At 48.2% G+C, this 19675-nt stretch overlaps 1 protein-coding gene across 1 annotated transcript in view; it reads right to left on the bottom strand.

Annotated features, from left to right (window-relative positions):
- The window catches only part of ZRSR2 (zinc finger CCCH-type, RNA binding motif and serine/arginine rich 2), an 85934-nt gene that overhangs the window by 25974 nt on the left and 40285 nt on the right, over nt 1–19675 (bottom strand). Inside the window, exons 5-8 of the mRNA XM_075335163.1 lie at nt 17673–17756; nt 13494–13532; nt 3648–3763; nt 3317–3530 (exon numbers count right to left, since the gene is read on the bottom strand). Coding sequence (XP_075191278.1) covers nt 3317–3530; nt 3648–3763; nt 13494–13532; nt 17673–17756 — 453 coding nt within the window. The remainder of the gene's footprint in view (nt 1–3316; nt 3531–3647; nt 3764–13493; nt 13533–17672; nt 17757–19675) is intronic.

The following is a 19675-nucleotide window of genomic DNA, read 5'->3' as shown; positions in this document are numbered from 1 at the left end:
ATGTAAAAACGACTCCAGCCCTCAGCGCTGATGCACTGGCCAGCGTCCCGCCCCTCTCCTGACTGGCAGGTCTGGGGGCGGGAACGAACGAAAGCAGGCCGCAAAAGCCGGGGACTCGAGTTATCAGCGCGGCCGCCGTAAAAGCGCGGGCCGCGCTGAAGTCCCCGGCGCACTACAAGTGCCAGCCGCGCCGCTGTTCCAGCGGCCGGCGCGACCGAGTCCTAGACGTGGGCAGCGTCCCGCCCCTCTCCTGACTGGCAGGTCTGGGGGCGGGAACGAACGGAAGCAGGCCGCAAAAGCCGGGGACTGTAGTTATCAGCGCGGCCGCCGTAAAAGCGCAGGCCGCGCTGAAGTCCCCGGCGCACTACAAGTGCCAGCCGTGCCGCAGCCCCAGCGGCCGGCGCGGCCGATTCCCATAAGTGTGCCTGCTTCAGCTAAGCTGAATGAGGCCATGGCACAGGCGCCGCAGCGCTGATGTCCCCCGGCGCACTACAACACCCAGCATGCTGCGGTGTGAGCGCCAAATGCACGGGGACACAGAGTACCTTAAGGAGCAGGGCCATGTCCCTGATGTACTCCGCTCCATCCAGCATCTTCTCCAGGGGCTGTAGATGGAGCACGGTCTCAGTGCCTGGAGACCGGTAAATCCCACTTCACCCAGAGCCCTGTAAAAAGGGATGGGGAAGGAATCAGCATGTGGGCTCCTGCCGCCGTACCCGCAATGGGTACCTCAACCTTACAAACACCTCCGACATAAGTGGGGTGAGAAGGGAGCATGCTGGGAGTCTGTATAGACCCTCTTTTCTTCCATCCGACATAGTCAGCAGCTGCTGCTGACTAAAAACAATGGAGCTATGCGTGCGTGTCTGACCTCCTTGCGCACAAAGCTAAAACTGAGGAATCCGTACTCCTACGGGAGGGTGTATAGCCAGAAGGGGAGGGGCCTTACACTTTTAAGTGTAGTTCTTTGTGCGGCCTCCAGAGGCAGTAGCTATACACCCACTGTCTGGGTCTCCCAATTAGGAGCGAAAAAGAAACAAACCAAATGTGTCCAAACATTTTTAATTTTTTTTTTTTTAAAGTATGTGATCTCCTTTTCGTCAGGAGATCTACCATGGACAGGCGCAAGGCAGGAATGACACTGCTGCAGTGTTTTAGATCCCGCAGGGCCCCTCTCCTCTGCCTTCTCTGTACTAGTGTATCCAAGCCGTGTGCGTCTCTGCATCACCTAATCCCTGGTACACACAAGTCCCTGTGTGATCTGTCAATGTGTAATGTGGTAGAAAAAAAAAAAATCACATCAGGAACACGGCAACACAAACCATTGACGAGGCAATGTCTTCGCTTCTTGTATAAGACAGATAGTGACCCGACATAAGCCAAGAGCCCGGAGACGTCACATCAAGACTGACTGCTCTACCAGTGAATGCGATGTACCTGGCTAATGATGGGCTATAGAATGTATGGATCTAAACCACGTGAATATATCTGCCGTCTGCCTTATAGGGGCCACACATAATGCATTACTGGGACTCTGCATTAACCCTTATCTTTTACCATCAAAACAAAACACTACTGATACTATGGGGTCAATATGACCCCATCACCAAATTTTGTATTTCTATACTTATTTTGGTCAGGAGTTATTCTTTGGAGCTTTTTGTCAGCTCTAAAATAGGCCCAAAAAAGGTACAACAATGGGCCATAGATATTTCCTAAAATTAAAAAAAAAATTGTTGCCTTATTACACAAACAGTAGCATGGGGTCATAGTGACCCCACCGTGCTTTATCGTTATATAGTTAGAAACTAACAAGAGTATAACTGAAAATTACATGTATAAGTCAGATTAACCTCCATAAGAAAATACATATGAGATGCCATAATCCGGTAGAACAACATGTGCTGACAACTACACAAGCAATCTGCACAGGGTCACACTGATCCCATGGGACCAAACAAGGGTTAAAGGGAGCCTGTCACCAGGATTTTCCCTTATGAGCTGCGGCCACCACCAGTAAGCTCTTATATACAGCATTACAGGATGCTGTATGCAACAGCCCAGGCCGCTCTGTACAACGTAAAAAACACCTTTATAATACTCACTCAGGGGACGGTCTGGTCTAATGGGTGTCGCTGCTCTGTCCAGTGCCTCCTCCATCTTGTGCGATCGCCATCCTCCTGCCCAGCCCCATGTGCAAGACGCGTCCTGCGTCATTCACAAAGAGGCCTTCATTACGCTGCTGCGCATGCGCACTTTGATCTGCCGTCTGAGGGCGGATCAAAGTACTGCAGTGCGCATGCTATGGCGATCTTTCACCTTTCCTCGCGCCTGTGCATTACAGTACTTTGTTCAGCCCTCAGCAGGGCAAAACAAAGTGCACATGCATAGGAGCGCAATGGAGGCCTCTCTGTGAATGACGCAGAACGAGTCATGCACACAGGGCTGGGCAGGAGGACGGCGATCCCACAAGATGGAGAAGGCAGCAACACCCATTGGACCGGACCACCCCCTAGATGAGTATTATAAAGGTGTTTTTTATGTTTATACACAGTGGCCTGGGCTCTTATATACAGTATTCTAGAATGCTGTACATAAGAGCTCAGTGGTGGTGGCCGCAGCTTATACGGGAAAATCCTGGTGACAGGTTCCATTTAAAATTAAATTGAAGCAAACCTTAAGGCCCCGTTCACACGTCAGTGATTCTGGTACGTATGTACTTTTTTTTGTACGTACCAGAATCACTGACATACACAGACACATTATAAAATCAATGGGTCTGCTCACACATCAGTGATTTTTCACTGAACAAGTCCGTTTTTTTCTGGCATCACTGCTGACCCACGGACCACACTATGGTGTGATCCATGTGTGATCCGTGAAACACGTACCAGAAAAACACTGACATATTAAATAATAAACATTTTTAACTAACCTTTCCAGCGATTCACTGTGCAGCCTCCGCTCTCTGCAGCTTCCTGCCCGGCTCATGAATATTCATGAAAGCAGGAATAGTCGACCTGGAAGTAGCTGCAGAGCCGAAGAGTTCAGCATCATGGACAGCAGGAGCGAAGGCAGGTGACATGGACGTCCCATGTGTGCCGTGAATCACGGAACACGGAGGGACATGTGCGGGTTTTACACGTCAGTGAAGAACGTCAGTGTTTTTCAATGATGTGTGAAGGGGGCCTAAGAGATACTATATGTTACTAAATGTGATCCACCAGGTCACATACTAAGGTGGTCTCTTTGGGACCTATTCTGCACGCCAACCCTTCTCATAAGAACAGAAAAAAAAGGAATGTATTTGTTTTACCTTGAATTGAATGACTTTTCCCACATTCTTAAACTCGGGTACAACATCAGCATAAAACTCTAAAAACTGCTGGTATATTTCCTCATCTCCATATTCTAGACTGGCGTCTGCGTCGTCATCATCATGTCTGCACTGTTCCATCCCAAACGTGATAAACATCCTACGAACAAGCAGAGTCTGGCTGGAGGACGGGAAGCAGTGCTTGCGGGAACACCTGAGACATGAAACCGACTGGTTATGACTTCTGCCGCACAATACACACATTTCGCTACATATTAGGGATGAGAGAAGGATACAAGGGGATCTATTCACACCAACACGTCACCCTTACCTCTCACCAAACCTACATGCTCCAGTTTTTAGATAGAACGAGCAGTTGGCGCGATCTGTTTCTGTGCCATATCCTTCTGGTGCCTCTGGATTGTGCCACACATTGCCATTTTCTAGCTGTAAAAAAGCATACAGGACCATCATTATCAAAACCAGAAACACGTCTTAGGCTACTTTCACATTTCCGCCATTTTCCTTCAGTCATAATCCATTGTTTTGAGAGAAAAAAAATCCTGCAAAATATTTTGCAGGATTCCGTTTTTTCCCATAGACTTGTATTAACGATGGATTGTGACTGATGGCCTTGCGTTGCATCAGTCACGCAACTGATCAGTCGTGGAATGACTAACCCCCGGGCGGAAGCAACGCACAATGTAACGTCTTTCTGAGCGTCAAAAAGACGCACCGCGCAGGATTCCGTCGCAATCCGTCAAGAGCTATGATGGCTGTCTATGGTGCAGGATTCCACCGTAATCCGTCACACAACGGAATCCGTTATGTTCTACTGAGCATGCCCAGCATGTACACAATCACATTGCAAGGCTCCAAAGCTGGTACAATGGATCCGTAGCATCAGTTGTACCACAATCTGCGACTGATCTGTCGCATCAGTCACAAAACGGATTGTGACTGATGGAAAAAAAGTGATGTGTGAAAGTAACCTTAAATATCTCAATATACAGTCATATGAAAATGTTTGGGCACCCCTATTAATGTTAACCTTTTTTCTTTATAACAATTTGGGTTTTTGCAACAGCTATTTCAGTTTCATATATCTAATAACTGATGGACTGAGTAATATTTCTGGATTGAAATGAGGTCTATTGTACTAACAGAAAATGTGCAATCCGCATTTAAACAAAATTTGATCGGTGCAAAAGTATGGGCACCTCAACATAAAAGTGACATTAATATTTTGTAGATCCTCCTTTTGCAAAAAACAGCCTCTAGTCGCTTCCTGTAGCTTTTAATGAGTTCCTGGATCCTGGATGAAGGTATATTTGACCATTCCTGTGTACAAAACAATTCCAGTTCAGTTAAGTTTGATGGTCGCCGAGCATGGACAGCACGCTTCAAATCATCCCACAGATGTTCAATGATATTCAGGTCTGGGGACTGGGATGGCCATTCCAGAACATTGTAATTGTTCCTCTGCATGAATGCCTGAGTAGATTTGGAGCGGTGTTTTGGATCATTGTCTTGCTGAAATATCCCTCCCCTGCGTAACTTCAACTTCGTCATTGATTCTTGCACATTATTGTCAAGAATCTTCTGATACTGAGTTGAATTCATGCGAACCTCAACTTTAACAAGATTCCCGGGGCCGGCATTGGCCACACAGCCCCAAAGCATGATGGAGCCTCCACCAAATTTTACTGTGGGTAGCAAGTGCTTTTCTTGGAATGCCGTATTTTTTTGCCTCCATGCATAACGCCTTTTTGTATGACCAAACAACTCAATCTTTGTTTCATCAGTCCACAGGACCTTCTTCCAAAATGTAACTGGCTTGTCCAAATCTGCTTTTGCATTCCTCAGGCGACTGTTTGTGCCGTGCTTGCAGAAACGGCTTCTTTCGCATCACTCTCCCATACAGCTTCTCCTTGTGCAACGTGCGCTGTATTGTTGACCGATGCACATTGACACCATCTGCAGCAAGATGATGCTGCAGGTCTTTGGAGGTGGTCTGTGGATTGTCCTTGACTGTTCTCACCATTCTCTTTCTCTGCCTTTCTGATATTTTTCTTGGCCTGCCACTTCTGGGCTTAACAAGAACTGTACCTGTGTTCTTCCATTTCCTTACTATGTTCCTCACAGCGGAAACTGACTGTTTGAATCTCTGAGACAACTTTTTGTATCCTTCCCCTGAACAACTATGTTGAAAAATCTTTGTTTTCAGATCATTTTAGAGTTGTTTTGAGGAGCCCATGATGCCACTCTTCATAGCAGATTCAAATAGGAGAACAACTTGCAAGTGGCCACCTTAAATACATTTTCTCATGATTGGATACACCTGCCTATGAAGTTCAAAGCTCAATGAGGTTACAAAACCAATTTAGTGCTTTAGTAAGTCAGTAAAAAGTAGTTAGGAGTGTTCAAATCAAGAAATTGATAAGGGTGCCCATACTTTTGCACCTGTCAAATTTTGTTTAAATGCGGATTGCACATTTTCTGTTAGTACAATAAACCTCATTTCAATCCAGAAATATTACTCAGTCCATCAGTTATTAGATATATGAAACTGAAATAGCTGTTGCAAAACCCCAAATTGTTATAAAGAAAAAAGGTTAACATTAATAGGGGTGCCCAAACTTTTTCATATGACTGTACAATGCATTATCTTCATTACTATATGTATGCAATGTGCACATATTGAATGAAAATCACGCAAATAGGGAGCCAGATCCGCACCACCAGCACCTCTTTCTTGCAACACCCCATTACAATGCAGGGTTAAATAGATATGGCCGCAACGCTAACACTCACGGTTGTGCTCATCTCTCAAAAACAGCAGCAATCCAAACAGATAATCCGTGAGAAGAGAATAAGGGGGCACTCATCTAAATTTAACACTCTTAAGGCCCTGTCACACACAGATAAATCTGTGGCAGATCTGTGGTTGCAGTGAAATTGTGGACAATCAGTGCCAGGTTTGTGGCTGTGTACAAATGGAATAATATGTCCATGATTTCACTGCAACCACAGATCTGCCAAAGATTTAACTCTGTGTGCCAGGGCCTTTAGTCAAGCCTCAAAAACAAGAACCGGTCTGTAGGTAGGTGGGAGGGTGCAGAGAACAACTGGACGACGGCCGTTTCGCACTTCCCAGCACATCTACAGGTCCTGGACCCGAAAAGGCACTGGGAACCACGAAACTGCTGTCGCCCAGACGTGCACTGCATCCTGCATGACGAGTCAAAGCACTTTTTACAGCGTGAAATGGCTGTCGTCCGTCTGCCGCACCCGCACACCCCTCTCCCCCACCTGGTGTGATCCGTTTGTGAGTGATCTGTCGCTATTCTTCCTGTTACTGGACTTGTGTGAATCATGATCGCGCTGTGAGCTCAGCACCCCCTGGGGAGGCAGAGACGTCCTTGTACAGCTGAAATCTGCAAGTGCGGCTCCACTACACAGCTTTGTGCTGCAGTGCCCGACTTTCTATACATTTTTCCTCCCACCCCTACCTACAGCCCAGTTCTTGTTTTTATGAGGCTTGAATAAAAGAAGAGTGTTACATTATCTCACGGACACACATTGAATGCTTGAGGTTAGGACTGGAGAGGAATAGAAGACCACCTGTCATTCAAATTAACTGCAGTGGTGGTCTCTGCCCCCACCCACCTCTCCTTCATTAGGAATAGATACAGTCCACAGACGACACCACACATTAGCGAGTTCCATCTGGTCATATAGCCAGAGATTTAGACACAAAATGGGACAGCTGCTGACAAATGGCAAATATATGCTGAAAGGTTGGTTTGCCACGTTGTATTTTTTCCGGTGGTTGTAGGGTCATGAAGTTGAAGGGTTACTTACGCTGAACAACACATTTATTTCAACAATGGAGGCTTATACCAGGGCGCAGATCACGGCAGAGATGTTAAATGTCCACACAAGCGTTTTGTTTTTAACGGAGTGGTGTTTTAAATCCATGTCTCCTGCCTTCTACTCACCATCCTCTATTACCACCGCTTAGGTTGGTGACCTGCCGGCAGCTCCAGTATGTCATGTAGTGCTTGAGGCCACAACTCTATGAGAGCCTCGTTTTTGCTCTCATAAACTTGCATTGAGTGCTTGTGACGTAACTTCTGACTTCTGTGCATCACAAGATGGCACAGCGGGACCGGAGTAAGTAAAAGGTGAAGCCACTGGAAGGCGAGTATATGACTGGGGGCAGGGGATTTAGATTTGAAGCACCACTTGAGTGCTGGAAAAATAAAGCTGGAGTGGTGCTTTAACCTTCGGAAACACAGTACTTTGCACGCTACGACATTGCAAGCCGATGCTGCGATGACGAGCGCGATAGTCCCCGCCCCCGTCGCAGCTGCGATATCCTTGTGATAGCTGCCGTAGCGAACATTATCACTACGGCAGCTTCACATGGACTCACCTGTCCTGGGACGTCGCTCTGGCCGGCGACCCGCCTCCTTATTAAGGGGGCGGGTCATACGGCGTCACACGGCAGGCGGCCAATAGGAGCGGAGGGGCGGAGATGAGCGGGATGTAAACATCCCGCCCACCTTCTCCCTTCCGCATATCCTACGGGAGCCGCCGGTAGGAGATGTTCCTCGCTCCTGCGGCTTCACACACAGATCTGTGCTGCTGCTGGAGCGAGGAACAACATCGGACCATCGCGTCCGCGTAATTATGGATTACGCCAATGCTACACCGATGATACGATTACGACGCTTTTGCGCTCGTTAATCTTATCATCTAGGCTTTACACACTACGATGTCGCCTGCGATGCCGGATGTGCGTCACTTTCAAATTGACCCCACCGACATCGCACCTGCGATGTCGTAGTGTGCACAGTACCCCTTAGGCTATGTTCCCATTTCCATTTTTTTGCATCAGTCACCTGCATAGCTTAACGCTTGTGACTGATGCGTCGTACAACAGGTGACAAGAAATGGACTTTCTTGTCATGAGAAAGCGGATTCCATTGAGAGAGAGAGAACGATCAGCTGATCACTCCGAAAAGCCAGCCGCCGAAAGATCGTTTCAGTTTAAATAGGATAACGGAATCCTGCACCATAGACTTACATTATGCCTCCTGACAGATTCCAACGGAATCCTGCAGGGTGCGTTTATTTGTCGCAACAAAAAACATTGCATGCTGCGTTCCTCCCGCCCGACGGTCAGTCAGTAAACGACTGATGCGCTGTACGGCAGATGCAACGCAGGGTCATCAATCACAATCCGCTGCTCATACAAGTCTATGGGAAACAACAGAATCCGCCAAACGGATTGTGTTGTTTATCAGAGCGGCGGATTGTGACTGATCCTAAACAACGGAAATGTGAACATAGCCTAAGCACAAACATCTGTTTATAACCACCACTAATATTTGGGAAGCAATACAGGGACGTTGAAGCTGACTGGAGCTAAAAAGATCAGGCGCTTCAGTCTAGTTAACAGTGGTGGTCATGGTGGTGGGGTGGGGACAATGTACGATCTCTCACCAATGAGATAAAGAGAATTTTGTTACTTACCATAAATTCTTTTTCTTATAGTTCCGTATTGGGAGACCCAGACCATGGGTGTTTAGCTTCTGCCTCCGGAGGACACACAAAGTACTACACTTAAAAGTGTAGCTCCTCCCTCCGAGCATATAGACCCCCTGGTAGCCAGTCCTAGCCAGTTTAGTGCAAAAGCTGAAGGAGAATAGCCACCCACAAGTAGAACCGAGTAAGAACCGGAACAACCGGAGACTCTGTCCACGACAACAGCCGGTGATAACACACGGAACAAGAAAATTGCCAAAAGGCAACAGGGAGGGAGCTGGGTCTCCCAATACGGAACTATAAGAAAAAGAATTTACGGTAAGTAAAAAAATTCTCTTTTTCTTTATCGTTCCTTTGGGAGACCCAGACCATGGGACGTTCCAAAGCAGTCCCTGGGTGGGAATAAACAGAAAAACTAAGAAGTAGGCGGAGCCTAACTTCACAAGTGGGCGACAGCCGCCTGAAGGATGCGTCTGCCCAAGCTCGCATCTGCCGAAGCATGAGCATGCACTTGGTAGTGCTTCGAAAAGGTATGCAGGCTAGTCCAAGTGGCAGCCTGACAGACTTGTTGAGCCGTAGCCTGGTGCCTAAAAGCCCAAGAGGCACCGACAGCTCTGGTCGAGTGTGCTTTGATCCCCGGCGGGGGAGGCACCTGAGTACTCTGGTAGGCGTCCGAAATGGTCGATCTAATCCAATGGGCCAAGGTCGGCTTAGAAGCAGAGAGACCCTTGCGCCGCCCTGTGGTTAGCACAAAAAGAGAGGTGCACCGCCTAAGCGCAGCGGTGCGAGACACAAATCCGGAGAGCACGCACCAGATCTAGAGTATGCAGCGCTTTCTCAAAGCGATGAACAGGGGCCGGACAGAAGGAAGGCAAGGAAATATCCTGGTTAAGGTGGAAGGGAGAGACCACCTTAGGAAGAAAGTCCGGGGTCGGACGGAGAACTACCTTGTCTTGGTGAAAAACCAAAAAAGGTGACTCCGAGGAGAGCGCAGCCAAATCAGAGACTCTCCTGAGAGAAGTTATGGCAACTAGAAAGGCCACCTTTTGAGAAAGACGATACAAAGAAACCTCCCTAAGAGGCTCAAAAGGGGGTTTCTGCAATACCGTGAGGACCAAGTTAAGGTCCCAGGGATCCAAGGGCCGCCGATAAGGCGGAATGATGTGAGACGCACCTTGCATGAAGGTGCGGACCTGAGCCAGCCGGGCGAGACGCCGCTGGAACAGCACTGATAGAGCTGAGACTTGTCCCTTGAGAGAGTTGAGGGACAGTCCTAGCTGCAGACCGGACTGTAAAAAAGACAGAAGGGTCGGCAATGAGAATGGCCAAGGAGAATGGCCGGAAGAGCGACACCAGGACAGGAAAATTTTCCAAGTCCTGTGATAGATCTTGACGGAGGAAGACTTACGGGCCCGAGTCATAGTGGAGATGACTTCAGGGGGAATACCAGAAGCCGTCAAAATCCAGGACTCAGCCACGCCGTCAATTTGAGTGCCGCAGAATTCGGGCGGAAAAACGGACCTTGCGAGAGCAGGTCTGGACGGTCCGGAAGATGCCACGGCATCTCCACGGACAGTTGGAGCAGGTCCGGATACCAAGCTCGCCTGGGCCAGTCCGGTGCAATGAGGATGACTCGACGGCCCTCCATTCTGATCTTGCGCAGGACTCTGGGCAAGAGAGCTAGAGGGGGAAACACGTAGAACAGACGAAACTGGGACCAGTCTTGAACCAGAGCGTCCACGGCGAAGGCCTGAGGATCGTGGGAGCGAGCCACGTAAACCGGAACCTTGTTGTTGTTGTGACGGGATGCCATTAGGTCCACGTCCAGAGTGCCCCACTTGCGGCAGATTGACTGAAACACTGCCGGGTGCAGGGACCACTCGCCACCGTCCACGGATTGACGGCTGAGATAATCTGCCTCCCAGTTTTCTACGCCAGGGATGTGGACTGCAGATATGGTGGCCTTGGAGTCCTCCGCCCATTGAAGAATGCGTTGGACCTCCAACACTGCCAGGCGGCTGCGTGTCCCGCCTTGGTGATTGATGTAGGCAACCGCTGTCGCGTTGTCTGACTGGACTCGAATGTGCCTGCCCGCCAACAGGTGGTGAAAGGCTAGGAGAGCTAGAAGCACAGCTCTGGTTTCCAGCACATTGATTGAAAGGGCTGACTCGGACGGAGTCCAAGTGCCCTGTGCTCTGTGGTGGAGATGTACCGCTCCCCAGCCGGATAGGCTGGCATCCGTGGTGAGAATCACCCAGGACGGAGTCAGGAAGGAGCGCCCTTGGGACAGGGAGAGGGGTCGAAGCCACCACTGAAGAGAGCTCCTGGTCCGTGGCGACAGAGCCACTAACCTCTGTAAGGAGGAAGGCCGCTTGTCCCAACAGCGGAGAATGTCCAGCTGCAGAGGACGCAGATGGAACTGGGCAAAGGGAACCGCCTCCATGGAGGCCACCATTTGACTCAGCACCTGCATCAGACGCCTGAGGGTATAACGGCGGGGCCTCAGGAGAGAGCGCACCGCCAACCGGAGTGACAGCTGTTTGTCTAAGGGCAACTTCACAAGTGCCGGCAAAGTCTCGAACTGCATCCCTAGGTACGTGAGACTCTGGGTCGGAGTCAGAGTGGATTTGGGAAGATTGACAATCCACCCGAATTGGGCTAGGGTGGCGAGAGTGAGCGAAACACTCCGCTGACAGTCTGCGCTGGATGTACCCTTGACCAGAAGGTCGTCCAGATAAGGAAGCACTGCTAACCCCTGGAGGTGCAGGACCGCAATCACTGCCGCCATGACCTTGGTGAATACCCGAGGGGCCGTGGCTAACCCGAAGGGGAGAGCCACGAATTGGAAATTATTCTCTCCTATCGCAAAACGTAACCAACGCTGATGGGACACTGCGATTGGCACATGTAGATAGGCATCTCTGATGTCGATGGACACCAGGAACTCCCCTTGGGTCATAGAGGCAATGACTGATCGCAGAGACTCCATGCGAAAATGCCGCACCTGGACATGCTTGTTGAGAAGCTTGAGATCCAGGATGGGCCGGAAGGTACCGTCCTTTTTTGGAACTAGGAAGAGATTTGAGTAAAAACCTCCGAACCGTTCCTGAGCGGGAACTGGGACAATCACTCCGTTTGCCTGCAAGGATGCCACGGCCTGCGAGAAGGTGGCGGCCTTGGTACCAGACCGCTGAGCGCGGTGTTGTGTGCCCTCCAGATCCTGAAGCCCGGTCCCCCAGTCGCAGCACCTCAGCAGAGATGCAGAATGCAGGATGTCCCAGAGCAGAGTGAACCCTGCCTGAGAAGAGGGCGTTCCTATAAAAGAGCGGGAACTGGGGGGCTATAGAGACCTGCAGGGAAGGAGGGACGCCCCAGCAGTGGGGAGTGTCCCTCCCCTGTGTAGAACGGCCGCCGGGAGGAGCCGAACCTGTCCCTCTGCATGAGTGACATGCGAGGGCAGGAAAATGAAACTAGGCCTCCGGCGAAGCCGGGGCCTAAATTTAAGCGGCGAGGCCGACAAGCAGGCACTATCGGCGTGGTTCTCAGGCAAAAGCTAGAGAACCCGCCGGAAAAGTTAAAACAATCACATACAGCATACTCTCCCCAAACAATAAAGAACCGGGACCCCCCAACATAAACGTCTCAGGTACTTAGCTGCTGAGACGCAGGGCCATGTCCCTGGGGATGAGTGCTCCGGTCCAACAGAATCCTCAAGGGGCTGTGGATGGAGACCGGACTCCTGCCAGGCATGGAGACCGTGCTGGCTCGCACTTCAAGCCAGAGCCCAGAAGGGATGGTGAAGGAGCGCGGCATGTAAGGCTCCAGCCTTGGAAATCAACCTTAACAACACCGCCGACACAGTGGGGTGAGAAGGGACATGCCGGGAGTCCAGACATGGACCCGCTTTTCTTCAAACGCTTTCCAAAAGTCAAACAAATCAGATGAGAATGCATGTGTGGATGTATGCCTCCTGACACAAAGCAATAAACTGGCTAGGACTGGTTACCAGGGGGTGTATAAGCTCAGAGGGAAGAGCTACACTTTTAAGTGTAGTACTTTGTGTGTCCTCCGGAGGCAGAAGCTAAACACCCATGGTCTGGGTCTCCCAAAGGAACGATAAAGAATTTTTTTTTTAATTGTTTAAGTAATATGATGATAGTCACCTTAGCTGATATAGTGTGCAGTGAGATGGTGCAAATCATCGATTAACAAAACCCAGTCCAGTGGCCACCTCAGTATTCTGTAGTTGTTGGGGCAGGAGCCCTGCAAACCGCCTCCTGGACCCCAACATCTGACGCCTCTTTAATTAGCAGGCATGGTGCATCGTCGTCATTGTTGCATTATGCACATGTGATGTTGTGCCAGGTCCACCAATCAAAAAGTTGACAATACTGACAGATAGTTGGTGGTCTGTACGGCTCCCGTCTGGTGGCCACAGATAACTGAAGTTTCTGCTGGACAGGGTGTGGTGACTCGGCTTTTATTTTTTCAAAACCACAGAGGCATAATATTCTGCATGCAATAGATGATGTGATCTCTGTAGTGTGCACAATATTAGGTATTCTGGTTTATTAATAGCGAACAACAAGTGCACACCTCAGATATAATGCTGCTCCCGTCTTACCTGCCTCTCCGCTTCATCCAGCATCTTCTGCACAGCTTCCTAGAAATGGTGCAAACACAGGACTAGTAAAAACCTCCATGAAGCACAGCATCTGAATTCGGGGTTAAGAACTTCTAACATTAAAACGTCTGTAACAAACTATATTGTGTCGTGTGTAAGCCGTACTGAGACGTGATAACTCAGACGTGTGCAGACTTGTCCATCATACTAAAACACAGTTTTGCTCTCTCCCTTCATTCCTATGGGCATTACAGAAGGAGCCGAGCTCACTGCTATCCAATGTATTGGATATCGGCATCAAAGATTTACACCGATACAAAGCTTTGAGGTTATAGAGATTTCTCTCATTTCTGTGCATATTTAATAAATAATATAAGAATATAATGAGGCTGTGACTGCGTTGGCTGGAATAACCCTTTATAGGGTCATCCTCTTCTCTATTTCTACGACCTATGCACAGGTTGTGTCACGGATATCTAATTGATGCAAGTGTAAGGCCCGGTTCACACATCCGGCAGGCATTTTGCCGGATCCGGCACATTCCAGTACAGTGTTAATACTGTACAATGGCATCGCGGCAAGCTCCAGTCACATAACAGCGCGATGCCATTGTACTGTATTACACTGTACTGGAGTGTGCCGGATCCAGCAACATGCCGGATGTGTGAAACGGGCCTAAGAGTCTCCTGTCTCAGCCGCTGTTAATGAAGAGCTGGCAATAGTCAAGCAAATCTGCTCGTGTGTTCTCAGAACTGCTATAAAAAGTAAAAATCAAGAGATAGTTATACATACAGCGCCTGTGTCATCCATATACAGAGGATACGGGGGTCAGGAGGACCCATTTCTAAACATAAATGTAAGAGGTGAGAAGTGCACGTATTCGACATTACCGGTATATTCTGGGAATATGCCACTATGGTGCTGGGGGATTCCCATCTCTAAATATGAAGCACAGGTGAGCACACAGGAGGCAGCTCAGCGAGCAAAATTAGTGTAATATAAAGGAACGATTAAAATGTGCCACATTGGTAACACTGGTCTAGAAGTATAAAATGCTAGTGATAACCAAAAAGATACATCTTGATGTAGGGAGTCTGGAAGGATTTAGCTGGCAGCTTCCAACATGGAAAGAAAGGTTAAGGAAATAAGTGGTCACAAAACTAACAACCTCATCACCTTCACTGAAAGGTAAGGCAAGAGCATGAATCACAATGGGGTGGTCCCATTAGTCAGGGTCCAAACTCTGGGGTCCTTAGAGATCCCAAAAATGAATGCACTGCAGCATCTAAGGCCACGTGCACACGGTGAGTATATGGTGAGTTTTTCTCAGTATTTGTAAGACAAAACCAGGAGTGGAACAAAGGAAAAGTAGAATAGAAACACGGGCACTGATTCTGCATTATTTACCCACTCCTGGTTTTGGTTTACAAATGTAAAATAACTCACCAAATACTCACCGTGTGCACGTGGCCTAAGCTTGTAACCAGAGTGGAGCACCCGGCTGAGAAGGTGACCAGGCCACTAATGTGAGAAGGACAAGAGCACGCCGCTAAATCAACCCTGCGTGCTCCTTCATTCTCCATTCAGAAATTGGCAATACTCCTTTGCCAATAAATAGAGAATACGTCTAGATTAAACCGTCTTATTCGACATAATCAGCATAATGAGATGGATGTAAAGCTAAAAAGCAAAATACAATGCACAGTTGTGCTCATAAGTTTATATACCACGCTATGAACTTCCAGTCACATCCCCAAAAGCTATTACCTGCAGATATAAGATTAATCTGCAGGTTCATAGCGTAACAATACAGTCTGCCTGCCTTACTTAAAGGAAATGAACTTCAGCCTCTGGGTTTCAGTCATGGTCAAAGCTGCCCTAGTCACCACTCAGAACTCACTGAGCGGCTGCTGTGAGCGCACACTGACACTTTGATTGACAGCTCATTCTGCAGCAAACCTGTACAGAGTGAGCTGTCAAAGTGTCAGGGTGTAATGACAGCTCCAGCTCACAATGGTGTGACTTATCGCTCCGCCCCATGACTGAAAGCAGGCAACTGAAAGCTGGCAGCTGACTGGAGAGTTACTGTATAACTGCAGGCTAATAGCGTTTGGGGACATGTCCGGTTCCGTTTAATATGTTTCACATTAGACCATTATAAATCACAAATAATGATAAAGACAAGGACCACCCATGGATCTCATATTAAACAAATCGGCAACAACTCCCAAAAACATACATTAGAAACCCAGGAATAAAGGAGTCTTTAAATTTTGCTAAGAGTAGATATTAGTATCCTAATAAGCAACACCATATTATTATTACAATAAATTAAATTTTTTGCTTCAGGATACAAATCATTAAACCGAATAGGGATGGGGTATAGTGCAAAAGGGGAAAGAACCCCACGTGCCCCCAGAATAAAAGGACCAGTAAATATGATGTATACATTCAGTAATGGGATACAGATATATATGATACGTCAGGTGCCCAAAATTTTTTTTTCATGATACATCAGGTGCCCAACATTTGCTATGTGCCCACGTAGCGTATTTTCATGCAGTTATGCTGCATTCTGCACCGCAACTGCATGTGTTCTACGTCCTCAGCACAATGTATGAAGATTGTGCCTAATCCAAGCCCACGTGGCGTATTAGAACACAGCTGCTGAAGCGCTGCGTTCTAAGAAGTGACATGTCACTTCTTTCGTGCGCTTTGCATGCATCCCCCACTCTGTCTATGGGAGGGGCTGCATCCAGAGCGCATGAAATTGGCTTTCCAGTACGCACTGTGTCTGCAGCGATTTGAAGTGCACGTGTGCTGTTCAAATCGCTGCAGAAATTTCTGCAGGGACAGAACGCAACATGGGCACAACAGAGTCATAAACACCTTGAGTAGAGAGAGAGAGTGGGAGCACTTCAATATTTGAAAAAAGGAAGAAGGCAGAGTAATAAACTGTCTCTACCTGCTCTGTGGGGAGTCTGGCTGTATCAGACAGCTAGCTCCTCACTCCCACAGCCGCTTACTATGCAATGATGTTTTAACACTAGAACTACTGGACTCGTGACACCTATATAGAAATACATCGTGCAAAGTGACTACCTCAGTAGTTCTAGTGTTAAAGGGTTGCAGAGCAATATGGAGAGCAGTGGACATTTAAAGCCTAAGCGAAACCAGGCCATGTTACTGCTTCAGGAGGGATTGTCGCAATAGCCTCTTCAGAAAGAAAGTGGGGGTCTGAAGGGGCCGCAACTGTTCTCTTGACCTTAACAGCGCTGTGCAGTGTTGGGGAATGAAATATGAGGAATGATGAAGGTCATAGAGAGTCATTTAGAATGACCATAAAAGCCTGGAAGCCGTCATTAATGTAAATGGAGGTAACACCCCAATTGTAAGACCAAAGGGTATATAAAACTTAAAAACTTGAATTTTATTTTTCCTTTTGTTTCTGAGGATTACTTAATTATGCAGTTCAGTGATTTAGATGTTTAATATTTGATTACTAATATTTTCTTTAAAACAAAGCTACACATCTTCTATTTGCGCCAGGCTATGTAGACCCATGAGCACAGCTGACTGTATAGTGACTATCCTATATACAGTTAGAACCTGCACTTTGCCCTATAGTCGACCGGTCACCTCTCCCGACATGTCCATTAGTATATACACAGATCTTCACACCATAAAGCAACAACTCTGGCTTCTGTGAAGGACACCCAGCCAATCGGTAACAAGTAATGCTCAATTTAGTTCTCTATTGACAAGAGGAATGACAACAAAGAGTTCTCAGAAATAATCCTCCAAAATTTGCATTTTATAGAGAATGTGTTTACTGAACCAGACATGTCAGGAAAGCCGCTCAGCCCACTTTAAATGATTGCACCCATGAAAAATCAAGCACATGTGCTCGGTTCTTCTCGACAAATTGTCCCATCTAGACAACCCGCTGTCAGAAGGAATCGCCTCAATCTGCCAGAAGGTTGCCAATCTATCAATTAGCCATTATTGTCCCATACATGGATTATTGCATGGTGCCTAGTGAGAAGAATGAGTGACTACAGAACAGGCAGTCACATGGAGGGTCCCAGCTGCTCAGATCACATAACTCTTGATAGGATATAACGTAAGACTACAGCTGAAATAGGATATGAGCGCTCCTATCCTCAGAGCCGGCATCACCTCTCTTTCTCTCTTCTTCACTTGTTCGGGCTCTTCGGCTTTCTCCTTCATTTCCTGCTGTCTCCATTTTTCTATCAGCTTTCTCTGTGTAAAACATCAATACAAAATTCACACAAAAGTACATCAAGGATGAAACAAAATACCAAGATCTTTAGTAAGATATGGACATAGCATTTTAATTTACTAAAAACATAGTGATATCTTAAAAGGGAAGGCGTCGTCCCAAAAAAAAAAAAATAAATAAAAATTCAATAACTAAAAAAAAACGTAAAGTATTAATGTTTTAATTATTATTGGATTTAATTGTGCAAAATATTAAAAAAAGAATAAAAAGTTTGATATTTTCCACTCTTAAACACTAGGGGGAGCAGCTGCTGAAATCCTATTGTAGAACTAGCTCACATTACAGCTGCAGTATAAGTGGGTGGAATCTGCTCTCCTGTGTGTGATGTCACCTCCCCCTCCCGTTCTGGGTGTTTATAAAAAAGAATAAAGGAGGATGAAGTTTAGGATCACAGTGCGGAGCCATCTTGTTGGTGACCGCAAAGTGATCCTAATGTCTAAAATCTCACCAAGGACAGCTGCATGGTGCTCCCCCACAAAGCGCTCTGCACGCCGCCTACGAGCAATGCTCTGCCGCGCGCATGCATGCCCCCCCCAATGCTCTGCCGCGCGCACGCTCCCCCCCCCCCCCCCCCAAGTGCTCTGCCGCACGCACGCCCGCCCCCTCCAGTGCTCTGCCGCACGCACGCCCCCTCCAATGCTCTGCCGCACGCACGCCCCCTCCAATGCTCTGCCGCACGCACGCCCCCTCCAATGCTCTGCCGCACGCACGCCCCCTCCAATGCTCTGCCGCACGCACGCCCCCTCCAATGCTCTGCCGCACGCACGCCCCCTCCAATGCTCTGCCGCACGCACGCCCCCTCCAATGCTCTGCCGCACGCACGCCCCCTCCAATGCTCTGCCGCACGCACGCCCCCTCCAATGCTCTGCCGCACGCACGCCCCCTCCAATGCTCTGCCGCACGCACGCCCCCTCCAATGCTCTGCCGCACGCACGCCCCCTCCAATGCTCTGCCGCACCCACGCCCCCTCCAATGCTCTGCCGCACCCACGCCCCCTCCAATGCTCTGCCGCACCCACGCCCCCCTCCAATGCCAAAGCAGAGGCTCCCTCCAAAGCAGAGGCCCGAGGCGAGCACACGAGTGAAGGGGGGGAGCAGTGGTGGAGAGGGGAGACTGGCAGGGGTGGATAAGGGGACGGGGAAGGGGGGGGGGTGCAGGAAGAGTGTAGCAGCAGAGGCCCGTAACTCACACATCCCGAGCGGGTGACAGAGGGAGAATGCAGCACACAGCATACGCTGTGAGCTCCACAAAAATGGTGCTGATCTCCTCGCTCTGCTATGATATGGACAGCCCAGGGGGCGTGTCCAGGTCAAAGCAGGAAGCAGATAGGGTCGGAGAGCGACACCTGTCTTCTATGCACAGGGGCTGTCGTGTTTGAGGTGAGTAACTGTCGTTACACACAGCAAATCTAAGATGGCAGCCCCCAGTGTTTCAGTAAAACTAGAATTAAATAAAAACTAAAATTAATTTAATTTTGTATTAAAAATACTTGATTTCATAATCATTATTAATACAAAAAAAAACAAAAAAAAACGACACCTTACCTTTAAAAGAAACGTGACAATCCTTCACAAATTAAACTCCGTTTTTCTCATCTGTTTATTATTTTTTGTACATTATTTTGACAGCTTCCTGACTGAGCTGCTGTCACCGCATTTACAGATGTGCTTTACAGCAGTTACATTGGCCATACAAGCTAAACGACATTCACTGACTTCTGTGGGAGTTTTCTCGTCATGATCTTGTGAAGGCAGGTCCCGAGCTGTGACCATCATTCCGTGCGATTTGCACTATGATGTTTATTTTAGAAGGGGTGGTCAGATATCTTTGAATTCCTTTATAAATACCTGTACATAAAAGCCCTATCCACTTTTGCAGT

Source organism: Anomaloglossus baeobatrachus, chromosome 2 (assembly GCF_048569485.1).
Source record: "Anomaloglossus baeobatrachus isolate aAnoBae1 chromosome 2, aAnoBae1.hap1, whole genome shotgun sequence".
NCBI lineage: Eukaryota > Metazoa > Chordata > Amphibia > Anura > Aromobatidae > Anomaloglossus > Anomaloglossus baeobatrachus.
This window is presented reverse-complemented; position numbering and strand designations above follow the sequence as displayed.